The 16,694-nt window shown below is 43.2% G+C and overlaps 1 protein-coding gene across 1 annotated transcript in view; it reads right to left on the reverse strand.

Annotated features, from left to right (window-relative positions):
* GRIN2B (glutamate ionotropic receptor NMDA type subunit 2B) overlaps positions 1–16,694 on the reverse strand; it is an 854,212-nt gene that overhangs the window by 649,531 nt on the left and 187,987 nt on the right. Inside the window, exon 2 of the mRNA XM_030207195.1 lies at positions 1,243–1,841. Within this exon, the coding sequence (XP_030063055.1) occupies positions 1,243–1,841 (599 nt within the window). The remainder of the gene's footprint in view (positions 1–1,242; positions 1,842–16,694) is intronic.

The raw sequence follows: 16,694 nt of genomic DNA on the forward strand, positions 1-16,694 counted from the left end.
GCAGGGGGTGCCAGGGATCATTCCTACTTCCCAGTAGACCCCCGAGAGAGCAGGTATATGCCAGGAAGCATCTTGTGGGGTCTGATACCACCAGCATGTTTCTAAAAGGGACTGAGGGACTGAGGAAGGTAGAAGGACATGGGTACCACCAGCACAATCTAAAATGGACGAGGAGGCTGTGGAGTGCAGGGGTGTGTAGATTTTTTAAAGAGCCACCAGATGTGGGGGACTATGGCAGGGGGAACTGTTATTTTCTATTGTTTTTTATTCTAGTCCACCTCGATTTGTCCTCAAGGTAGGCAGTATATCAAATTTATAAATGATAAACTATATTTTGTGCCACTCACCCCTTTGACAGCATCCCCAAGAGCACTGGCTCATGTATTTACTGAACAAAACAACAAGAAAAGCGGAAGAAACCCAAAAAGACCAGACTGAAACCACAGATGGTAAGAGCACCAAAAGAAGTTTTTATTGGGACCCTAAACTTCTTTTGGTGCTCTTACCATCTGTGGTTTCAGTCTGGTCTTTTGGGGTTTCTTCTGCTTTTCTTGTTGTTTTGTGTGTTTTTGCGGGAGATTTGGACTCTCTTTTTGTTGTCATGTATTTACTGGCCAATGTTATCAGGGAAAGTTAACAAAACCTCTTGAGGGACTGTTCATATTCAATGAATAACAGAACCTGCAAAGTTTATCACAAGCTTTTTACATTTATTTTGTGTGCAGCTCATTATTATTTAAAATGTATTGCAGTACTGCATTAAGTTGTGCTGTTGGTAAATAACACACATAGGGGTTGATATTCAAAGCAATTGAACCAGACAGGAGAGTATCCTGCCCAGTTAAATCACTCATGCAGGGCTATCCATGAATTTAAACAGATTTCCTAGACTTCCTACTGTTTCCGAGGTATGTTTTCCTGACGCTGATCATTCTGTCCCTTTAAGGACACACAAATGCCTACACTATGCTTCATCCCAGGGATTTCCTAACATACCTTGAGTAATATACACATAATGACAGTATATATATCCAATTTCATCCAAACCACTATTTTCCATGGGAATTGTTAGGGTTGTGGTGGAAAGAGGTACATCGGCACTAAGAAGATTTTTATATAGCAAGAGCAACAAACTAACTTGTGCAATGCAAACATGGTCTCAAGCACATCACCCAACAAATGTCCAGTCATTGTACAAACCCTCCTCCCCACCCCGCCGTCTCCCACCAAGCAGTCCCCTACCTGTTCAGCATATTGGATTGGTAAATACGTTTCTCCTGAGTATTGAAGCAGCTACTTTTAGGTTCTGGAATAAAGTTGTGCTCAGATAACATTGTTGAGGCAGCCGTGATGATTATAGCAATCCCATCCCTGACCCTGGCAGGCAGGTCGTAGTCCCATTCATCATATGACACAGAGATAAGTCCAGTGGGGAATTCTGCAGGCACAGTGTCTGTGTCTCCTGCCACGAGGCTGGGCACAATCCATATGTAGCCATAACCCGTCAACCCCACCGAATGGGCTACCTCAAAAATATAGGTGGCTTCTTCTTTTGTGCAGTACAGAAGGATCACAGGGCTCTGAAGTTTCTTCAGCTGGTTTTGAATTTTGGAGTCACCATCATCCAAGGACATGTCCAGCAGAATGACATCCTCCAGCTCCCAGCCCACAAAACTGTTCTCAATAGTACTACGCACCTTGTTCACAAAGTCCTGGTAACCAGGGAAATAGGTAGTGACAATGGAGAAAATGTACCAGTCATACTCTTCCATGATGTTCAGCATAACAGAAGCTTGTTGTTCAATGGAGGGACCAAACTGGAAGAACATGGATGATTCTTCCTGAAAAAATAAAAGGGAAAGCAAATGAGAGGTCATGAGTAGGTAATATTCTGATTCAGATTGCTGTATAGATAAACCAAGGAATAAATAGTCCTTGGTCTTCACTATCATAAAAAACTGACCCATTTATTAGGGATATCATAAAAACCTGACCCATTGAAGGCCCTTAAGTCCTTGAGGGCCTTCAATGGCTCATGTTTTTATGATATCCCTAATAAATATGCATGAGAGAGATTTGCATACAATGGAGGTAGTAGGTACGCAAATCTTCTTCAAGCATATTCTTTAGGGATATCCTGAAAACATGACCCATTGCTAACCTCAAGAACTAGAAGTGAAGACCAGGGCATTAGAGCATCCTAATATGTAAACTAGACAGGGAAGCTCCTAACTTCCCCAGCTGTAAAGGAATCAAATACAAACAGGCATACGCTACCACCTTTGCGTACAAAAGCACACAGATATGGAACACACTACCCATGGCCTTGAAAACCACAGATAACTTAACCAGCTTTCGCAAATCTTTGAAGACACATCTCTTCAACAAGGCTTACAAAAGACATCCTTAATGAAACAAATCACTCCTTTTACCTCCCAAGTGCTTTAAAACACCTCTCAGACGACCTTACCTAATACCTCTCCATCTCTCACATGACCTTACCTAATACCTTTCCATCTAAACCCTCATCTACCTTCAGCTTATTATCGACTGTATCTAAGTTTATGTAATGACTATATCATATTAACATCCTGTAAGCCACATTGAGCCTGCAAAAAGGTGGGATAATGTGGGGTACAAATGCAATAAAATAAATAAATAAAATAACTCTGGTAAACTACAGCTGCAATTCCACTATACAGCACAAAAAAAATCTTGAGAGTGGATCGAAGTCTAAAGAAAAAGCTCACAAGCTGAAAGTAACCAAAAAAGCTAGTGAACTATTTGGGCAACGACTAAAGCAGCAGCACTGTGTGTGTTAGCTTTATTATTTCTACCAGGTTTGACAAGTTTGAACATTATGCACAGGACACCGTGTTACAAACACGTGGAGAGGCATAATCGAATGAAAACGTCTATATCCATGGGCGTTTATCTCCGAGAACGGGTCCGTGAAGGGGCGGACCGAACCGTATTTTCGCAAAAAATAGACGTCCATGTTTTATTCGACAATTTGTGAGCTGGGCGTTTTTGTTTTTCAGCGATAATGGAAAATGAAAGCGCCTAGCTCAAAAACAAATAAATCCAAGGCATTTGTTCGTGGGAGGGGCCAGGATTCGTAGTGCACCGGTCCCCCTCACATGCCAGGACACCAACCGGGCACCCTAGGGGGCACTTTTACAAAAAAAAAAAAAGTTAAAGAGCTCCCAGGTGCATAGCACCCTTCCCTTGTGTGTTGAGCCCCCCAAATCCCCCTCAAAACCCACTGCCCACAAGTCTACACCATTACTATAGCCCTAAGGGGTGAAGGGGGGCACCTACATGTGGATACAGAGGGTTTGGGGGGGTTGGACGAATAAGCATTAAGCAGCACAAGTGTAACAGGTAGGGGGGGGATGGGCCTGGGTCCACCTGCCTGAAGTCCACTGCACCCCCTAACAACTGCTCCAGGGACCTGCATACTGCTGCCAGGGAGGTGGGTATGACATTTGAGGGTGAAAATAAAAAGTTGTGAAACATCATTTTTTGTGGTGGGAGGGGGTTAGTGACCACTGGGGGAGTCAGGGGAGGTCATCCCCGATTCCCTCCGGTGGTAATCTGGTCATTTAGGGCACTTTTTGGGGCCTTATTCGTGAAAAAACAGGGTCCAGGAAAAGTGCCCTAAATTCTAGCTACAAACGCATACTTTTTTTCCATTATTGGCGAAAGGCGCCCATCTCTGTTCGGGTGATAACCATGCCCCAGTCCCGCCTTCACCACGCCTCTGACACGCCCCCGTCAACTTTGTACGCTTCCGCAATGGAGTGCAGTTGAAAACGTCCAAGTTCGGCTTTCGATTATACCGCGTTATTCGTTTTTGTGAGATAAACGTCCATCTCCCGATTTAGGTCGGAATTTGGGCGTTTTTCTCGTTCGATTATAAGCAGGAAAGATTTCCAGGCAAGAAAATATGCTTGCAAACTAAAGGGGAGGGTTACAGTCTGTGCACATTCATCATCACAACAGCTACAAAAAGCATGTCATGAGTAGCATAATATCATATGCACAAAGAGAATTTTTTAGAAATCAGAAAATCCATATCCCGGGGCTTCCTGTACTTCTTCTGATTTAAAGTTGAGTTTTTTTAAATGAACCTTCTGATTGACTTCAAAAGGATAAACCACACTGGGAAAGTAGGATGGAGAAGATGTTTATGCCCTTCAGCATGGGAACTCTGGAGCTCATTTGAAAATGATTTCATATGTCATAAGATACGGAATAGGTCACTAACCTACTTTGAAAAAAAATGTGTAATTTGGTCTAACTTGAAAAGAGATTCTCATAAACAAATTAAGGTTTAACAACATTCCTGATGACACTGGAGTCATATAAATCATAAAATCAAACCAAGTATCAAAAACCCAGTGCAGTGCTTCTCAACCCAGTCCTCAGGATACACCCGACCACTCGGGTTTTCAGGATATTCACAATGAGAGAGATTTTCATACCGAGGAGACAGTGTATTTAAATCTATCTCCTGTATATTCCTTGTGGATATCCTGGAAACCTGGCTGGTTGGGTGTGCCCCAAAGACTGGGTTGAGAAACATTGCATTCCATTTTGAATCGGAACCGGGGCCATCAGCATTGCAAGGGGAAGTCAGAGAATGCAGGGCAGCGCTCTGGGCAGGAAAGAGGGGGCACTTTCCTGCCCCAAAGAGGTCACTAGACCACCAGGGCAGTAGAGTAAGGCAAGGGGAGAGGACTAGGGGATAGGACACTCCTAGGGGGGTGGGGGGGGTGAAAGGGATAGGGTCATGTGACAGGGGGTGGGGTGGGGGTTGTGGCATGGTGGGGTGTGGCGGGGGTGGGGCATGTGTCCTCCTTTTGGGGGGACCAAATATGGTAACCCTATGCTATAGTATCCCTTGCTGGGTTGCCTGCCCTTATATAAGCCAGAGACTCCCCCTAGAGAAGAGCTTACCAATCATTTTTCAGCAATAACCCCATGGTCACAGCCACAGCATTCCTGGTGACCCCACCAAGGCACGTCAGAGAATGGCGTGTTTATATACTTCCAGACACGGTTGCAACCCCCAATGCGGTGTGCTGAACCTCATTCTCAGTCATAACCCCCAATTTGGTAAGCCCTGCCCTAGAGTGTGTGGTGGCTCAACTTTTGGGCCTAGCTTATTTAAGTCCAGTATGAAGCCTCCATTGAGTTTTAAGTTAGTGTCTTGTGTGAAGTACATGGGAAAGTCAAACACTTTACCTATCCCTCTGCCATCTGTCTGACTGCTGAAGAAAAGAGTGAACTCAGGAGCATGAGCCACAAGCCAAAGGAAGAGAGAGAAAGATAAAAGCATCAACTAGGAGTTTAACTACAGGAAAAGGTGTTGCTGGGGGAAAAAAGAGTCTCCTTTGTGGAAGAGGATCCCATGGAGGAAAGAAAGCCCTGTGAATTTACAGTCAGAAAGAACTAGGTTTGCCCAGCAATCGGAAAGCCACTAACCCTATAAAACTAACAAACAGTGAAAGGCATCACAGACACAGATAAAGGAAATGTATGATGTATAAATATGGAGTCGACATACAAAGCAATTTAACCAGCCAGAAATGGCTTCTGACTGGTTAAATCACTTGTTTGGGGCTATCTGCCCATATTCAGCAGCACTTAACTGGTTAGTGCCATTGAATATCATCACAGATCACTAAAGTGAAAGCCAGCCATTTTAGGGAGGGTCAGTGGGCAGATTCAGCACTTATGCAGTTAAGTACCAATATTCAGCACTTAGACACCTAAGTTTAGTGGTTAAATTAAACTGCATAAAACTCAGTCCTAATTTTATGCCACGCATAGGAGGTTAAGTGCTGAATATCTTACAGAACCACATAAACTCGGATATTTTATTCCATATCTTCTGGTCTTGGCATATGTGCTGTTGAAGGAAAAATTATCGCCAGGGTCCTCCTCTCCCTCTCGCTTTCCCTCTCTCTCTCCCTCTTTCTCCCTTTCCATCTCACTCTCTCTCCCCCCTCTCTCTCCCCCCCCCTCTCTCTCCCCCCCCTCTCTCTCTCCCTCCCTCTCCCTTTCCCTCTTCCTCTCTCTTCCTCTCCCTCTCTCTCCTCCCTCTCCCTTTCCTCTACCTCTCTCCCCCTCCCTCTCCTTCTCCCTCTCTCTCTCTCCCCCTCTCCCTCTTTCTTCCTCTCCCTCTCTCTCTGTCCCTCTCTTTCTCCCTCTCCATCTCTCTCTCCCTTTCCATCTTACTCTCACTCTCTGTCCTTCTCTCTCTCCCTCTCTTTCATTCTCCCTCTCCCTCTCTGTCCTTCTCCCTTTCCCTTTCCCTCTCCCTCTCCCTCTCCATGCAACAACTTCCCTGTTTTTGGATTTCACTTGGGGCTTAACATCAACTATCAGGGTATCAAGAGGCAAGCTGTCTGGCAGAACGAAGTAGTGAATGTTATTTCTTCAAATGCTCAGGGTTTCCAGCTACAAAGTCTCTCTGTTCTTCAGGGTCATTTTCACAGCTTTAAGATGAGTATTCATACTGACATCTGCACCTGTGATGGTTCTGTTCACCAGTTCAACAGCCACAGTTTCATGACTCAATTTCATTAGAAATCTGACAAGCTTCATGCTGGCTGCAGATGGGGGAGGGGGGAGTCCGAAAACCGAAAGCCGTAAAGAAGATATTAGACAAAAAAACAATTTGAGCTGACAAGAGCCCAATCTCAGGGAATAGCACTGCTGGTGGCTAAAAAACGCTCACCACCACTGACTGAACATCGACCCCATGGAGTTTGCTTGATGCTGTACAACTTCAGAAAAGAAAGACTACCTGAAAGCACTATGAGGGCAGTTCTAAAACTGGCTGCCTTGGGACATGCTTTGATATTTTTACTGACTTTGCATTGTATCAAATAAAGTTGATGATGAAGATGATGATACAATATCAAAAATATACATATTAAAACAAAACAGTAGAATATTCATATAACAGAAATATGTGAAATGTCAGCAGAATGCAAATGATATGCCAAAATGTGCATATCATATATATGTGCCTATCATATCATAGAAGAACACTCATATAACATAGTTACGATACTCACAATGAAAGCACAATACAAATGACACACCTTAAAAGGCAATCAGTTAAAACATTTAAATAACATATATATGATGCTCAGAATGTCAGACTATCTTAATAGGCAATCAGAGGGAGCCAGGGCAATTCAGACATATAGGACTAGATTCTATATATGACGCCTGAAAAGTCGTTGCTGAAAATATTTCCTCCTAAGGGTATTCTGTAAACCTAGGCACGGTTTATAGAATATACCTAGCAGCTATGCCTGTACCTAACTCTAGGAACATCCATTTATGCCAAGTAAAAAACTTGGTGTAAATACCGGCGCCTAAGTTAGACAGAGAGCAGTTGTATTCTAAAACCATGCACATAGATTTTTGGGATGCCCATGTCTGCCCATGTCACGCCCACGGCTATGCCCCTTTTTGGAAGCACGCATTAGAATTTATGCGCACCACTTTACAGAATATGCCTAGCAAATTGTATGCGTAAATTCTTATTAATGAGAATTAGTGTCAACAATTGCTTGTTAAGTGGCAATTATCATCTCCGATTGACTTGTTAAGTAATTAAATTGCATGCACAAATCCAGAATATGACCAGATTTGCGCACACAATTTCAGTCGCGCTATATAGAATCTGGGGGACAAGGCCCGATATTCAGCTAGTGGCAGGCAGCACGTTAGCTGTCCACCACCAGCATTAAACCTGGATAGTCCATGCCGAGCCACATCCAAAGACTGGCATTGAATATCCGGGTTTATTTTGGGTGCTAAAAAGTTAACTGGCTATGCCTATATTCAGCGCTAACTGGTTAACCTTTTAGTGATCAAAGATAGACCTATTTAGGCGGCTTATTTTGAGTGCTCAACAAAGCTGGTTTAGTGCCGAAAATCCATGCCTAACCGGCTATGTCGCGCTATATCCAGTTAGTGGCTAGCCAATAAGCAGGATATTCAGCGGGACATAACCAGTTATCTCCCGCTGAATATCCATGGGTAGGTGCCTAAGGACTTAAGTACAAATCAATTTATGGATCCAGCTTCTCCTATATAAGCACGCAACTCTGGAATGCACTACCAAATGCCGTAAAGACAACATACGACCACCTCAACTTCCGGAAATCACTAAAGATCAACTTGTTCTAAAAGGCATACCCTACTGAACAAACCTAAATGCCTTAACCCAGCAACACAAAGAAACAAAAACTTATAATGAACTCAATATAACTCCCCTTCTCTATGATCCCTTACTGTGTCTGTAATATATTTATCTGACTGACCATAACATCACTCCGTATTTGTTTCACCACCAGAGGTAGCTACTGCCTCACGGTACTATGTAAGCCACATTGAGCCTGCAAATAGGTGGGAAAATGTGGGGTACAAATGTTACAAATAAATAAATATTTAACTGGCCAGGAACAAGTTGTGGTGAGCAAGTAAACACTCTGTTTTGAAATGAAGGAATACAAGATTGCAACCAAACATTGCTTCCTGTTTTAGGTGTTTTTATAAGTTAACTTTTAGGGGAATGCTCTGTTATAATCCCCTTTTAGGTATGTAAACACTTGATTATTGATTTATTTCTTGACAACTTTTCTATGTGAGCACTTTCACATTGGTATCACGTTAAATTTAGATGATTATAGATTGCATAATATGGAACTGCGTGTCACATTGAACATTGCACTGATCTGAATGTTTCCTTTTCCCCTCATACACTAAATCATACTGAAATCACTTGTCTCCTGTATGTGAGTATTAAGTCTATATATCTCTTTTATATAATTTTTATGTTTTTAATTTTAAGTTTTATATTGTATTGATTTCAATTATTGTTCATTATAAGTCTTTTATGTATGTTTTTATTTTGTAGTTTTTACCCCTGATGCAGCCCGAGGGCGAAACGTGGCCATGTCAGGTCACTGTTTTAATAAACCACTTCTCTTCTCTTTTATTTTGTTTTATTTGATCTGCTTTCTTTTATACTTCTAAATGATAAGACATCCATTATATTCCTATGGGCTTCTTATAGTTTAGCACACACTAATCGTTAGCATGTGCTAAATCTCTTGCATACCTTTGTAAAAGGATCCCTTAGTTATCAATGTGAGCTTCTGTTAATACCTGTTATTTTACCATTAACTCTTGCTGTTTTAGCCCAGGTCCCATTTTCTACAATGAGACCTAGTTACTAATAACTGGTGTTAAGAGTATAATAACACATCTTAATGGAAGCCTATGATGATAACTTCCTGCCCTAAATGTCACTATCAGGGCATACCAACCAGCATCACAGTTCGAAAATCAAATCAAAACTAATCTGGCATAGACAATCACATTTGCACTTATCAGTTAGAAGGAACTCTAGTTACAGTACAAGGTAGGTACAGTCGTAGGGAGTGCTGCCTTGTCAATACCCCTATCTGTGCCTCCTCTGTGATTATTAAGGAGGAGCGTCCTCACCATCTGAGCTGAGCTACCATTCTGACTAGTCCTACAAAAAGTGGGCAGGAGACGCTCTGAGGAGCCATGGCTTTGAAATACTGTTCCTCTCACCATTAGGCGAATGACCTTTTCCTCCCTCTGTTCTAATTGATTGTCTCTTAGATTGTTCCCGTTCCCCCACTACTTTTGAAAACTGGCTTCATGTCTGGCCACCAAATGTTTGCAGCCTGGTCCTCTATGCGGTTTGGAAAGTGGAAAGTACAAGAAGGCCTGAATGCGAGATGCTGCCTTGCAAAAAAATGATCCTACTGCCTCCTCTTTTTCCACAAAGCTGTTGAACACGAAATAAATAGCTTTCATCTCCAGGCTGCCTTCCTTTCTCTTCCACCAGAGCAAAATTTAAGCATCTAGTACTTGGCTAGACCGATTTGGATTGGAGAAAAACAGGGCCGTTGAGAGACTGGGCCAGGCCCGGGACAAGGCCGCCCCCGGGCCCCCCCCCCCACCCGAGTTCGCCGTGCCACCCCTCCACCCGCCACCGGGCCCTCTCTCCACCCCCGGGCCCTCTGCACTGACCTTAAGCACCTCACCTTCGAAAGCGCAGCATGCAACGGCAGACCATTCCTTCCTTCCGTGTCCCGCCCTCGCGGAAGTTACGTCAGGCAAGGGTGGGACACGGAAGGAAGGAGTGGTCTGCTGCAGCTTGTTGCTCTTTTGAAGGTAAGGCACTTAAATTTAATGCCAGGGAGCGACGGCGGGCCGGCCGGACTGCGGCGGCGGCACTGCCCCCCCCCCCCCCCGGAGGCCTGGGCCCGGGGAATTTTGTCCCCCCTGTCCCCTCCTCTCGGCAGCCCTGGAGAAAAAGTTTAGAGGTGCACTGAAGCTTCAGTGATTGTTCTTCTCTGAGCCGTTTGCTTTGGGGGTCTTTTACTAAGCCACAGTAGCGTTTTTAGCTCATGGTAGAAATCAGTTGGCAGTAACACCGAGACGCCCATAGGAATATAATCGGCGCTTCAGCATTTACCGCCAGCTGATTTCTACTGCAAACTAAAAACACTACCGTGGCTTAGTAAAAGTCCCCCTAAGAGACTTTGCCATAGTACTAGCCCCAATCTCCCACCCAAACCCCACACTTTTCCCATTGGCATTTGGTTCAGTATAAAAAATGATTCTCAATTCCAGCCTGCTTGCCCTCCCCAAAAAATAAAAATCTGTTTTGTTTTCTTTGGGGGGGGGGGGGGGGGATAACCACAATGAATGATATATATTTGAATATGTTTGGTCTACGATCTCAATTAATTTGCATATTTTGGTCACACTGACAATTAGACTGGTTTAGGGGCTGAGAGGACCAGAGCTAAGAATCACCATCCCAAGTCAACTGAACAGGCTGATCCAGTCCAGTTTTTTTGTTCCACCATGGCATGCATGGCTTTAAGATTTCTCTAAGGATATCAGAGCTACATGTAAGCAACAGGGTGAAATCAAGCTGGATTCAGTTGACCTGGAGTGAGGTGGTAACCCCAGGAATACCTAAATCCCAGAACAAGACACAAGATCAGAGCAAAAAACAAATGAGGACTTATACTTGGAAAGGCAGAAGAAAAATTCCTTCTTAAATGAGATTAAAATATGCTTAGATCTAGGTTGCTCAAAATGTCTGTCTGTCTTGGGAATCTTGTTGCTACGTATCTTTGGTCTTACTCATAGACCAATAGATCTCATATGCAAAGTTCTACGTTACTTTGAAATGAAAGATGAATGGTACCTTTTAGACTAACTAACCAAAAGGACTCATATCTGACATTAGAAACAGCAGCATTCAAAAACCAGTAGGAGAACATTTCAGCCTTCTAGGTTGACCTTTAGGTTGTTATACTCCTACAAAGGAATTTCAAAGGCAGACCCCAGCATGAAACTGCAGATTTGGAACTCATGAAAGGCAATAAAAATAAAACAAAGAAATTAAATGAAAATAAGATGATACCTTTTTATTGCACTAACAAAACATGTTATGAGCAAATGATGACATATTTCAGGATATATATGTGAAACAACACCACCACCCTAGACCTCAATAGGAACAATGGATTCATGGTCACTGCAAATAAAAATGTACTTAACTATTCTGTCACCTTGTTTTTGTTCTCTCTTGCTCAACAAAATAAAAATGAACTATGCTGTTATTATCCCTCCCTTTCTACACCCTTCCCTGCACTTTTCAATACTTTCCCTTTACTCTGTACCCCACCCCCTCCCCATGCATCTTCATGTATATTTACCCACCTCCCGAACTTCATTTCATGCATCTGATCTAGTCCTAAAAGCTCATGCCTCAATAAATTGGTTAGTCTATGAGATGCCACTTGCCTCTGTTATTTTTGCTATACCAGACTAACATGGCTTCCTCTTTTAAAATACGTACACATGATGACAAATTAAATGCTGGCAGATAAAGACCTGCACAGTCCATCCAGTCTGCCTAACAAGGTAGCTAGAGTTGAATCTGGCACTTTGCACACATTCTGCTTCATTTTGATTATATACCGATAAACTTAGAGGGGCGTTTTTTATATTTATTTATTTATTTATAATACTTATACCCCATGCTTTCCCACTTATTAGCAGGTTCAATGCGGCTTACATAATACACCAGGTTTACAGGATAACATGGAATGGATAAACAGCTATAATATAGTGTATAAAGAGGAGAACAATTAGATGTGGGTAAGTAAGATGGGTAAGGGAGGAGGGTGGTAGAAGAAGGGAGAGGGAAGAGGGTGTATATTGGGATAGTGTGTTGTTAATTGAGGAAGGATGTATAATGAGGGTAGGAAGAGGGAAGAATTCAGAAAGGATAAACAGGGAAGCATATTTCAGGTTCTAAATAGTACTATCTAAATAGTACTACTACTACTACAACTACATGTCATTTCTATAGCACTATTAGACTTACGCAGCACTGTACACTTGAACATGAAAAGACAGTTCCTGCTGGACAGAGCTTACAATCTAATCAGGACAGACAAACAGGACAAATAAGATATAAGGGAATTACTAAGGTGGGAATGATAAAACAGACACTGAATTAGAAGTTAAAAGCAGCAGAGTGTGAATAAGGGTTTTGGTAGTGTGCTCAGAAAGGAAAGGAAGAATTTTGGTGATATTATAGAGAAAGAAATGACAGGTTTAGCAGTCTGTTGAATAAGTGCAGAGAAAGAGAGAGAAGAGTCAAAGAAGATCCAAAGGTTTCGATCTGATGAGACAGAGAGGATGAGAGTGTTATCCACAGAGAAAGAGAATGGGAGAAGAGCAGAGGTTGGTTTAGGGGGAAAGATAAGAAACTCAATCTGGGTCACATTTAGTTTCAGATGGCAGTGAGACATCCAGGCAGCAATGTCAGACAGGCAGGCTGATACTTAGGCCTAGTTCTGCTGTACAGAGGTAGATCTGGGACTCATCAGCATAAAGATGATACTGAAAACTATGGGATGGGATGAGAGCACCAAGGGAAGAAGTATAGATGGAGAAAAGAAGTGGTCCCAAGACAGAGCCCTGAGGTACACCAACTGATGATGGAATAGAAGTGGAGGAGAATCCACCAGAGTATACACTAAAAATGTGATGGGAGAGATTAGAAGAAAACCAGGAAAGAACAGAGTCCTGAAATCCATGTGAGGACAGCATATCAAGGAGTAGGTGGTGATCAAAAGTTTCAAAAGCAGCAGATAGATCGAGAAGGATGAGGATAGAATAAAGACTTTTGGATCTGGCCAGGAACAGGTCATTGGAGACTTTAGCAAGTACAGTTTCAGTTGAAATCTGATTTAGGACATTTTGCTAAAAACGTCCAAAATCAAGTGGCAAACAGCAATTTTTGAACCAGAAAAACATCCCTCTTTCTGTTTTGAAAATGCCCACTTGCTAGATGTTTTTGTGCTCAGTACGTCTTTCTTTTTAGATCATTTTTTTTAAATGTCAAAGGCAAAAATGCACACAAACAAGCCATTGGGACATCTGGGAGACAGGGGGGGGGGGGCAGAATTCTTAGCAGACTGACCAAACAGATATCCCAGCAAAGCAGTGGGGGCACCCTAGGGGGCACTGCAGTGGACTTCACATAAACGTTCCCGGGTACATATCTCACTGTTACCCCCTTATATTGTAAGGTGAGCCCTCCAAAACCCAACAAAAACCTACTGTACCTAACTGTACACCATTACAATAGCCCTTATGTCTGCAGATGTCACCTATATATAGGTACAGAAGGTTTTTGGTTGGTTTTGTTCAGCTTATACTTTGCACCACAAGTGTACCAGTTAGAGTGGGATAAGGGCCTGGGTTCTCTTCTCTACAGTGCACTACACTGACTACCAGGCTACTCCAGGAGCCTCTTTGCTGCTCCAACAGGACTGGCCATAACATCTGAAGCTGTCATAGAGCCTGGTATGTACTGTTTCTTTCACATCTTTGGGGGGGAAGGGGGGGGGGGTCATGCCGTAATTCCCCCAGTGGTAATATAGGGCATATTTGTGTGACTTAGTCGCGATTGAAACAGGTCTAGATCAATTTTTAGCCCTGGATGTTTTGCTTTTTTTCCATTATGGGACAAGTTTTGCGAATGCCCAAATCCTGCCCCCAACATGCTCCCGAGACGCCCTGCACAATACAAACTGCATAGAAAAACAACTTAAAAATTGGTTTTGAAAATAGTGATTTGGACATTTTGGCAAAAAAAAGTCCATCTGCCACTTTGTGCTGCTTTTTGGACGTTTTTCTGTTTCGAAAATGAGCCCCTTAATCTCTGTCTCTCCCTTCCAATTTTGAGATACAGACTGTAGCAGTGTGCCCAACACCGGTTCTATTTCCCAATTGCTAGAAAAGAGAGAATTATCTTTAAAAAGAGGTGTGGCCATAATACAGGATGCACACTTTTTATACCAAAACAAACATGGACACAGTCCTGCAGGCCAGTAAGCATTGCAAATTGTATGCATGTCACCTTCCACATGATCCTGGGGCACACGAGTCTCACTACAAAGAGCCTCAACATCCTTATGATGTTGAATTTTACTTCTCAGATAGAGAAATACATCCCTAGCACAGAGCTCTTGAACGTATTGCTATCAATATTCCTGTGAAGGTTCTCCTGTGTCTCTGATCTTAACATACTAGCCGTTGAGCCCATTAAAATGGGCTGGTGGTTCGTCGCCCCCGCCGCCCCTCCACCCGGCCCGTCTCTTCGCTATTCAACTTACATCTCCGCAGGAAGCAGAGATCAGCTGAGGTCCCGTCGGCCTTCCTTCTCTGCCTGTGTCCTGCCCTCGTGTGACGTAATGTCAGCGAGGGCGGGACACAGGCAGGGAAGGAAGGCCAACGGCAGCTCAGCTGATCTGCCTGCTGCGGCGATGTAAGTTGAATAGCGAAGAGATGGCCGGGTGGAGGGGTGGCGGGGGGGGGGTACCAGTGGCGACCTCGGCGGTTCCTTCCCCTTCGCGCAGTTTCCCTCTCTGGCCCGCCTCCCCGTCATCACGTATTGACGCGGGGGCTGGACAGACAGGGAAGTCTCTACTGCGCATTTGCGAGTGAGTACGGTCACTCGCCGTTTATATGTTTGATGTTTCCATCCTTCCATCTACACTTTCCCCCACACCGTCTTTCTTTGCTGTCTCCTACGCTCAAAAGGCTGGTGGCAGTGTCCCTCTGCAAAGCCTTTACTTTCTCTCAGTCCGGTGTCACTCTTTATCAGCACTCTTTCTGTTTTTTATGGATTTTCATATTTTTATTAGTTTTCAATACAGTACAAACAAGAAGCAATAACTGTGCAACATGAATCATAAACTGCTGGACCAAGCTAATAATAAAGAGAGGAGAAGAGAGAGAAAGAAAGAGAAAAAAAATACCTTGCATGCAAATCCCATACACATCCAAAGAGAAACAACAGCTATTGATATCAAGCACAACATGTTGCATTAGGAGTTTTGAAATAAGATACCAGTGAAGACCATTTCTCCTCATGCAGGGCAAACTTAAATGATTTTTTTGCTAGGGACGTTTCATACTTATAAGTTTGGAACAACAGATTCCACCATTTTTGATACATGGCCTGATCCAAGGACTTCCAATGCGAGAGAATTACATTCAAGGCCAATGAAAGCATAGTATTAAGGGTTACACATTCATTAGGTTGCAAGTTGTTCTGAAAACATTGGCCTTTAAGTATCACATATTTATAAGATATTGAACCCGTAAGATGGAAAACATCTACTAGTAGTGACCAAATATCTTTCCAGTAATTTTGAATGCATACACAGTCAAATATAAGGTGTTTAAGAGTGCCTTGCTGGGACTGGCAAGATCAGCAAGGGTTGGAATTTGAGGGATCAATTACATGTAGTCTAAGAGGCGTCCACAATGCCCTATGCATGAAAAAGTACATAGACTGCAACGCAGACGAGGACTTGGAGCATTTAAACAAGGATCCCCAGGCCCGTTCCCATAAACTATCTGAGATAGACTCCTGAATATCTTCCTCCCAACATTTGCGCAGACCGGTGCATCTAGGGCAGGAGCTGGCCAACATTAGTTTGTATAAGTGGGAGGCGACATGCCCTGCGTGTTGAAATCGATGACTGATGGTGACAATTTCAGGTCTTTGTGGCATTTGCTGAATGTGAAGTTTACTCTTTTTAAGCATAGAACTAAGCTGCAACCATCGATAGAACTGGGAGTCTGTGAATGGAAAATCCATTCTCATGTCGGAAAAGGATTTCCATGCGCAGCTTTTAAGGTCAATAAAATCTTTAATGGCCGATATCCCTATGCGCTGCCATTGAGCCCAAGAGACTTGCTTAGCATCGATTTTAAACCTGGGATTATTCCAAATGGTCGTAGATAACGTTGCGGACCATGGGGTAGCTAAGGACTTGTCAAAGGAAGCAACCCATGAGTAGTTCTAACAATTGGGTTGGAGGCAACATCACTGGGCAGGCGCATATCAAGCAGGTATGCGTGCGATAAAGGGTCCAGGGCAGAATGCTCGAATATGAGCCATCTGGGCAGGAAGAGCGTGGCTGGAGGAGCAAACCATTCCAGCCCCTGACGGAAAATGAAAGCTTTGTAAAGGCCACCTTTAAATCTAGACTGAAAGCCCACCTCTTTAACATTGCTTTTGA

Source organism: Microcaecilia unicolor, chromosome 1 (assembly GCF_901765095.1).
Source record: "Microcaecilia unicolor chromosome 1, aMicUni1.1, whole genome shotgun sequence".
In the NCBI taxonomy this organism is placed as follows: Eukaryota; Metazoa; Chordata; class Amphibia; order Gymnophiona; family Siphonopidae; genus Microcaecilia; species Microcaecilia unicolor.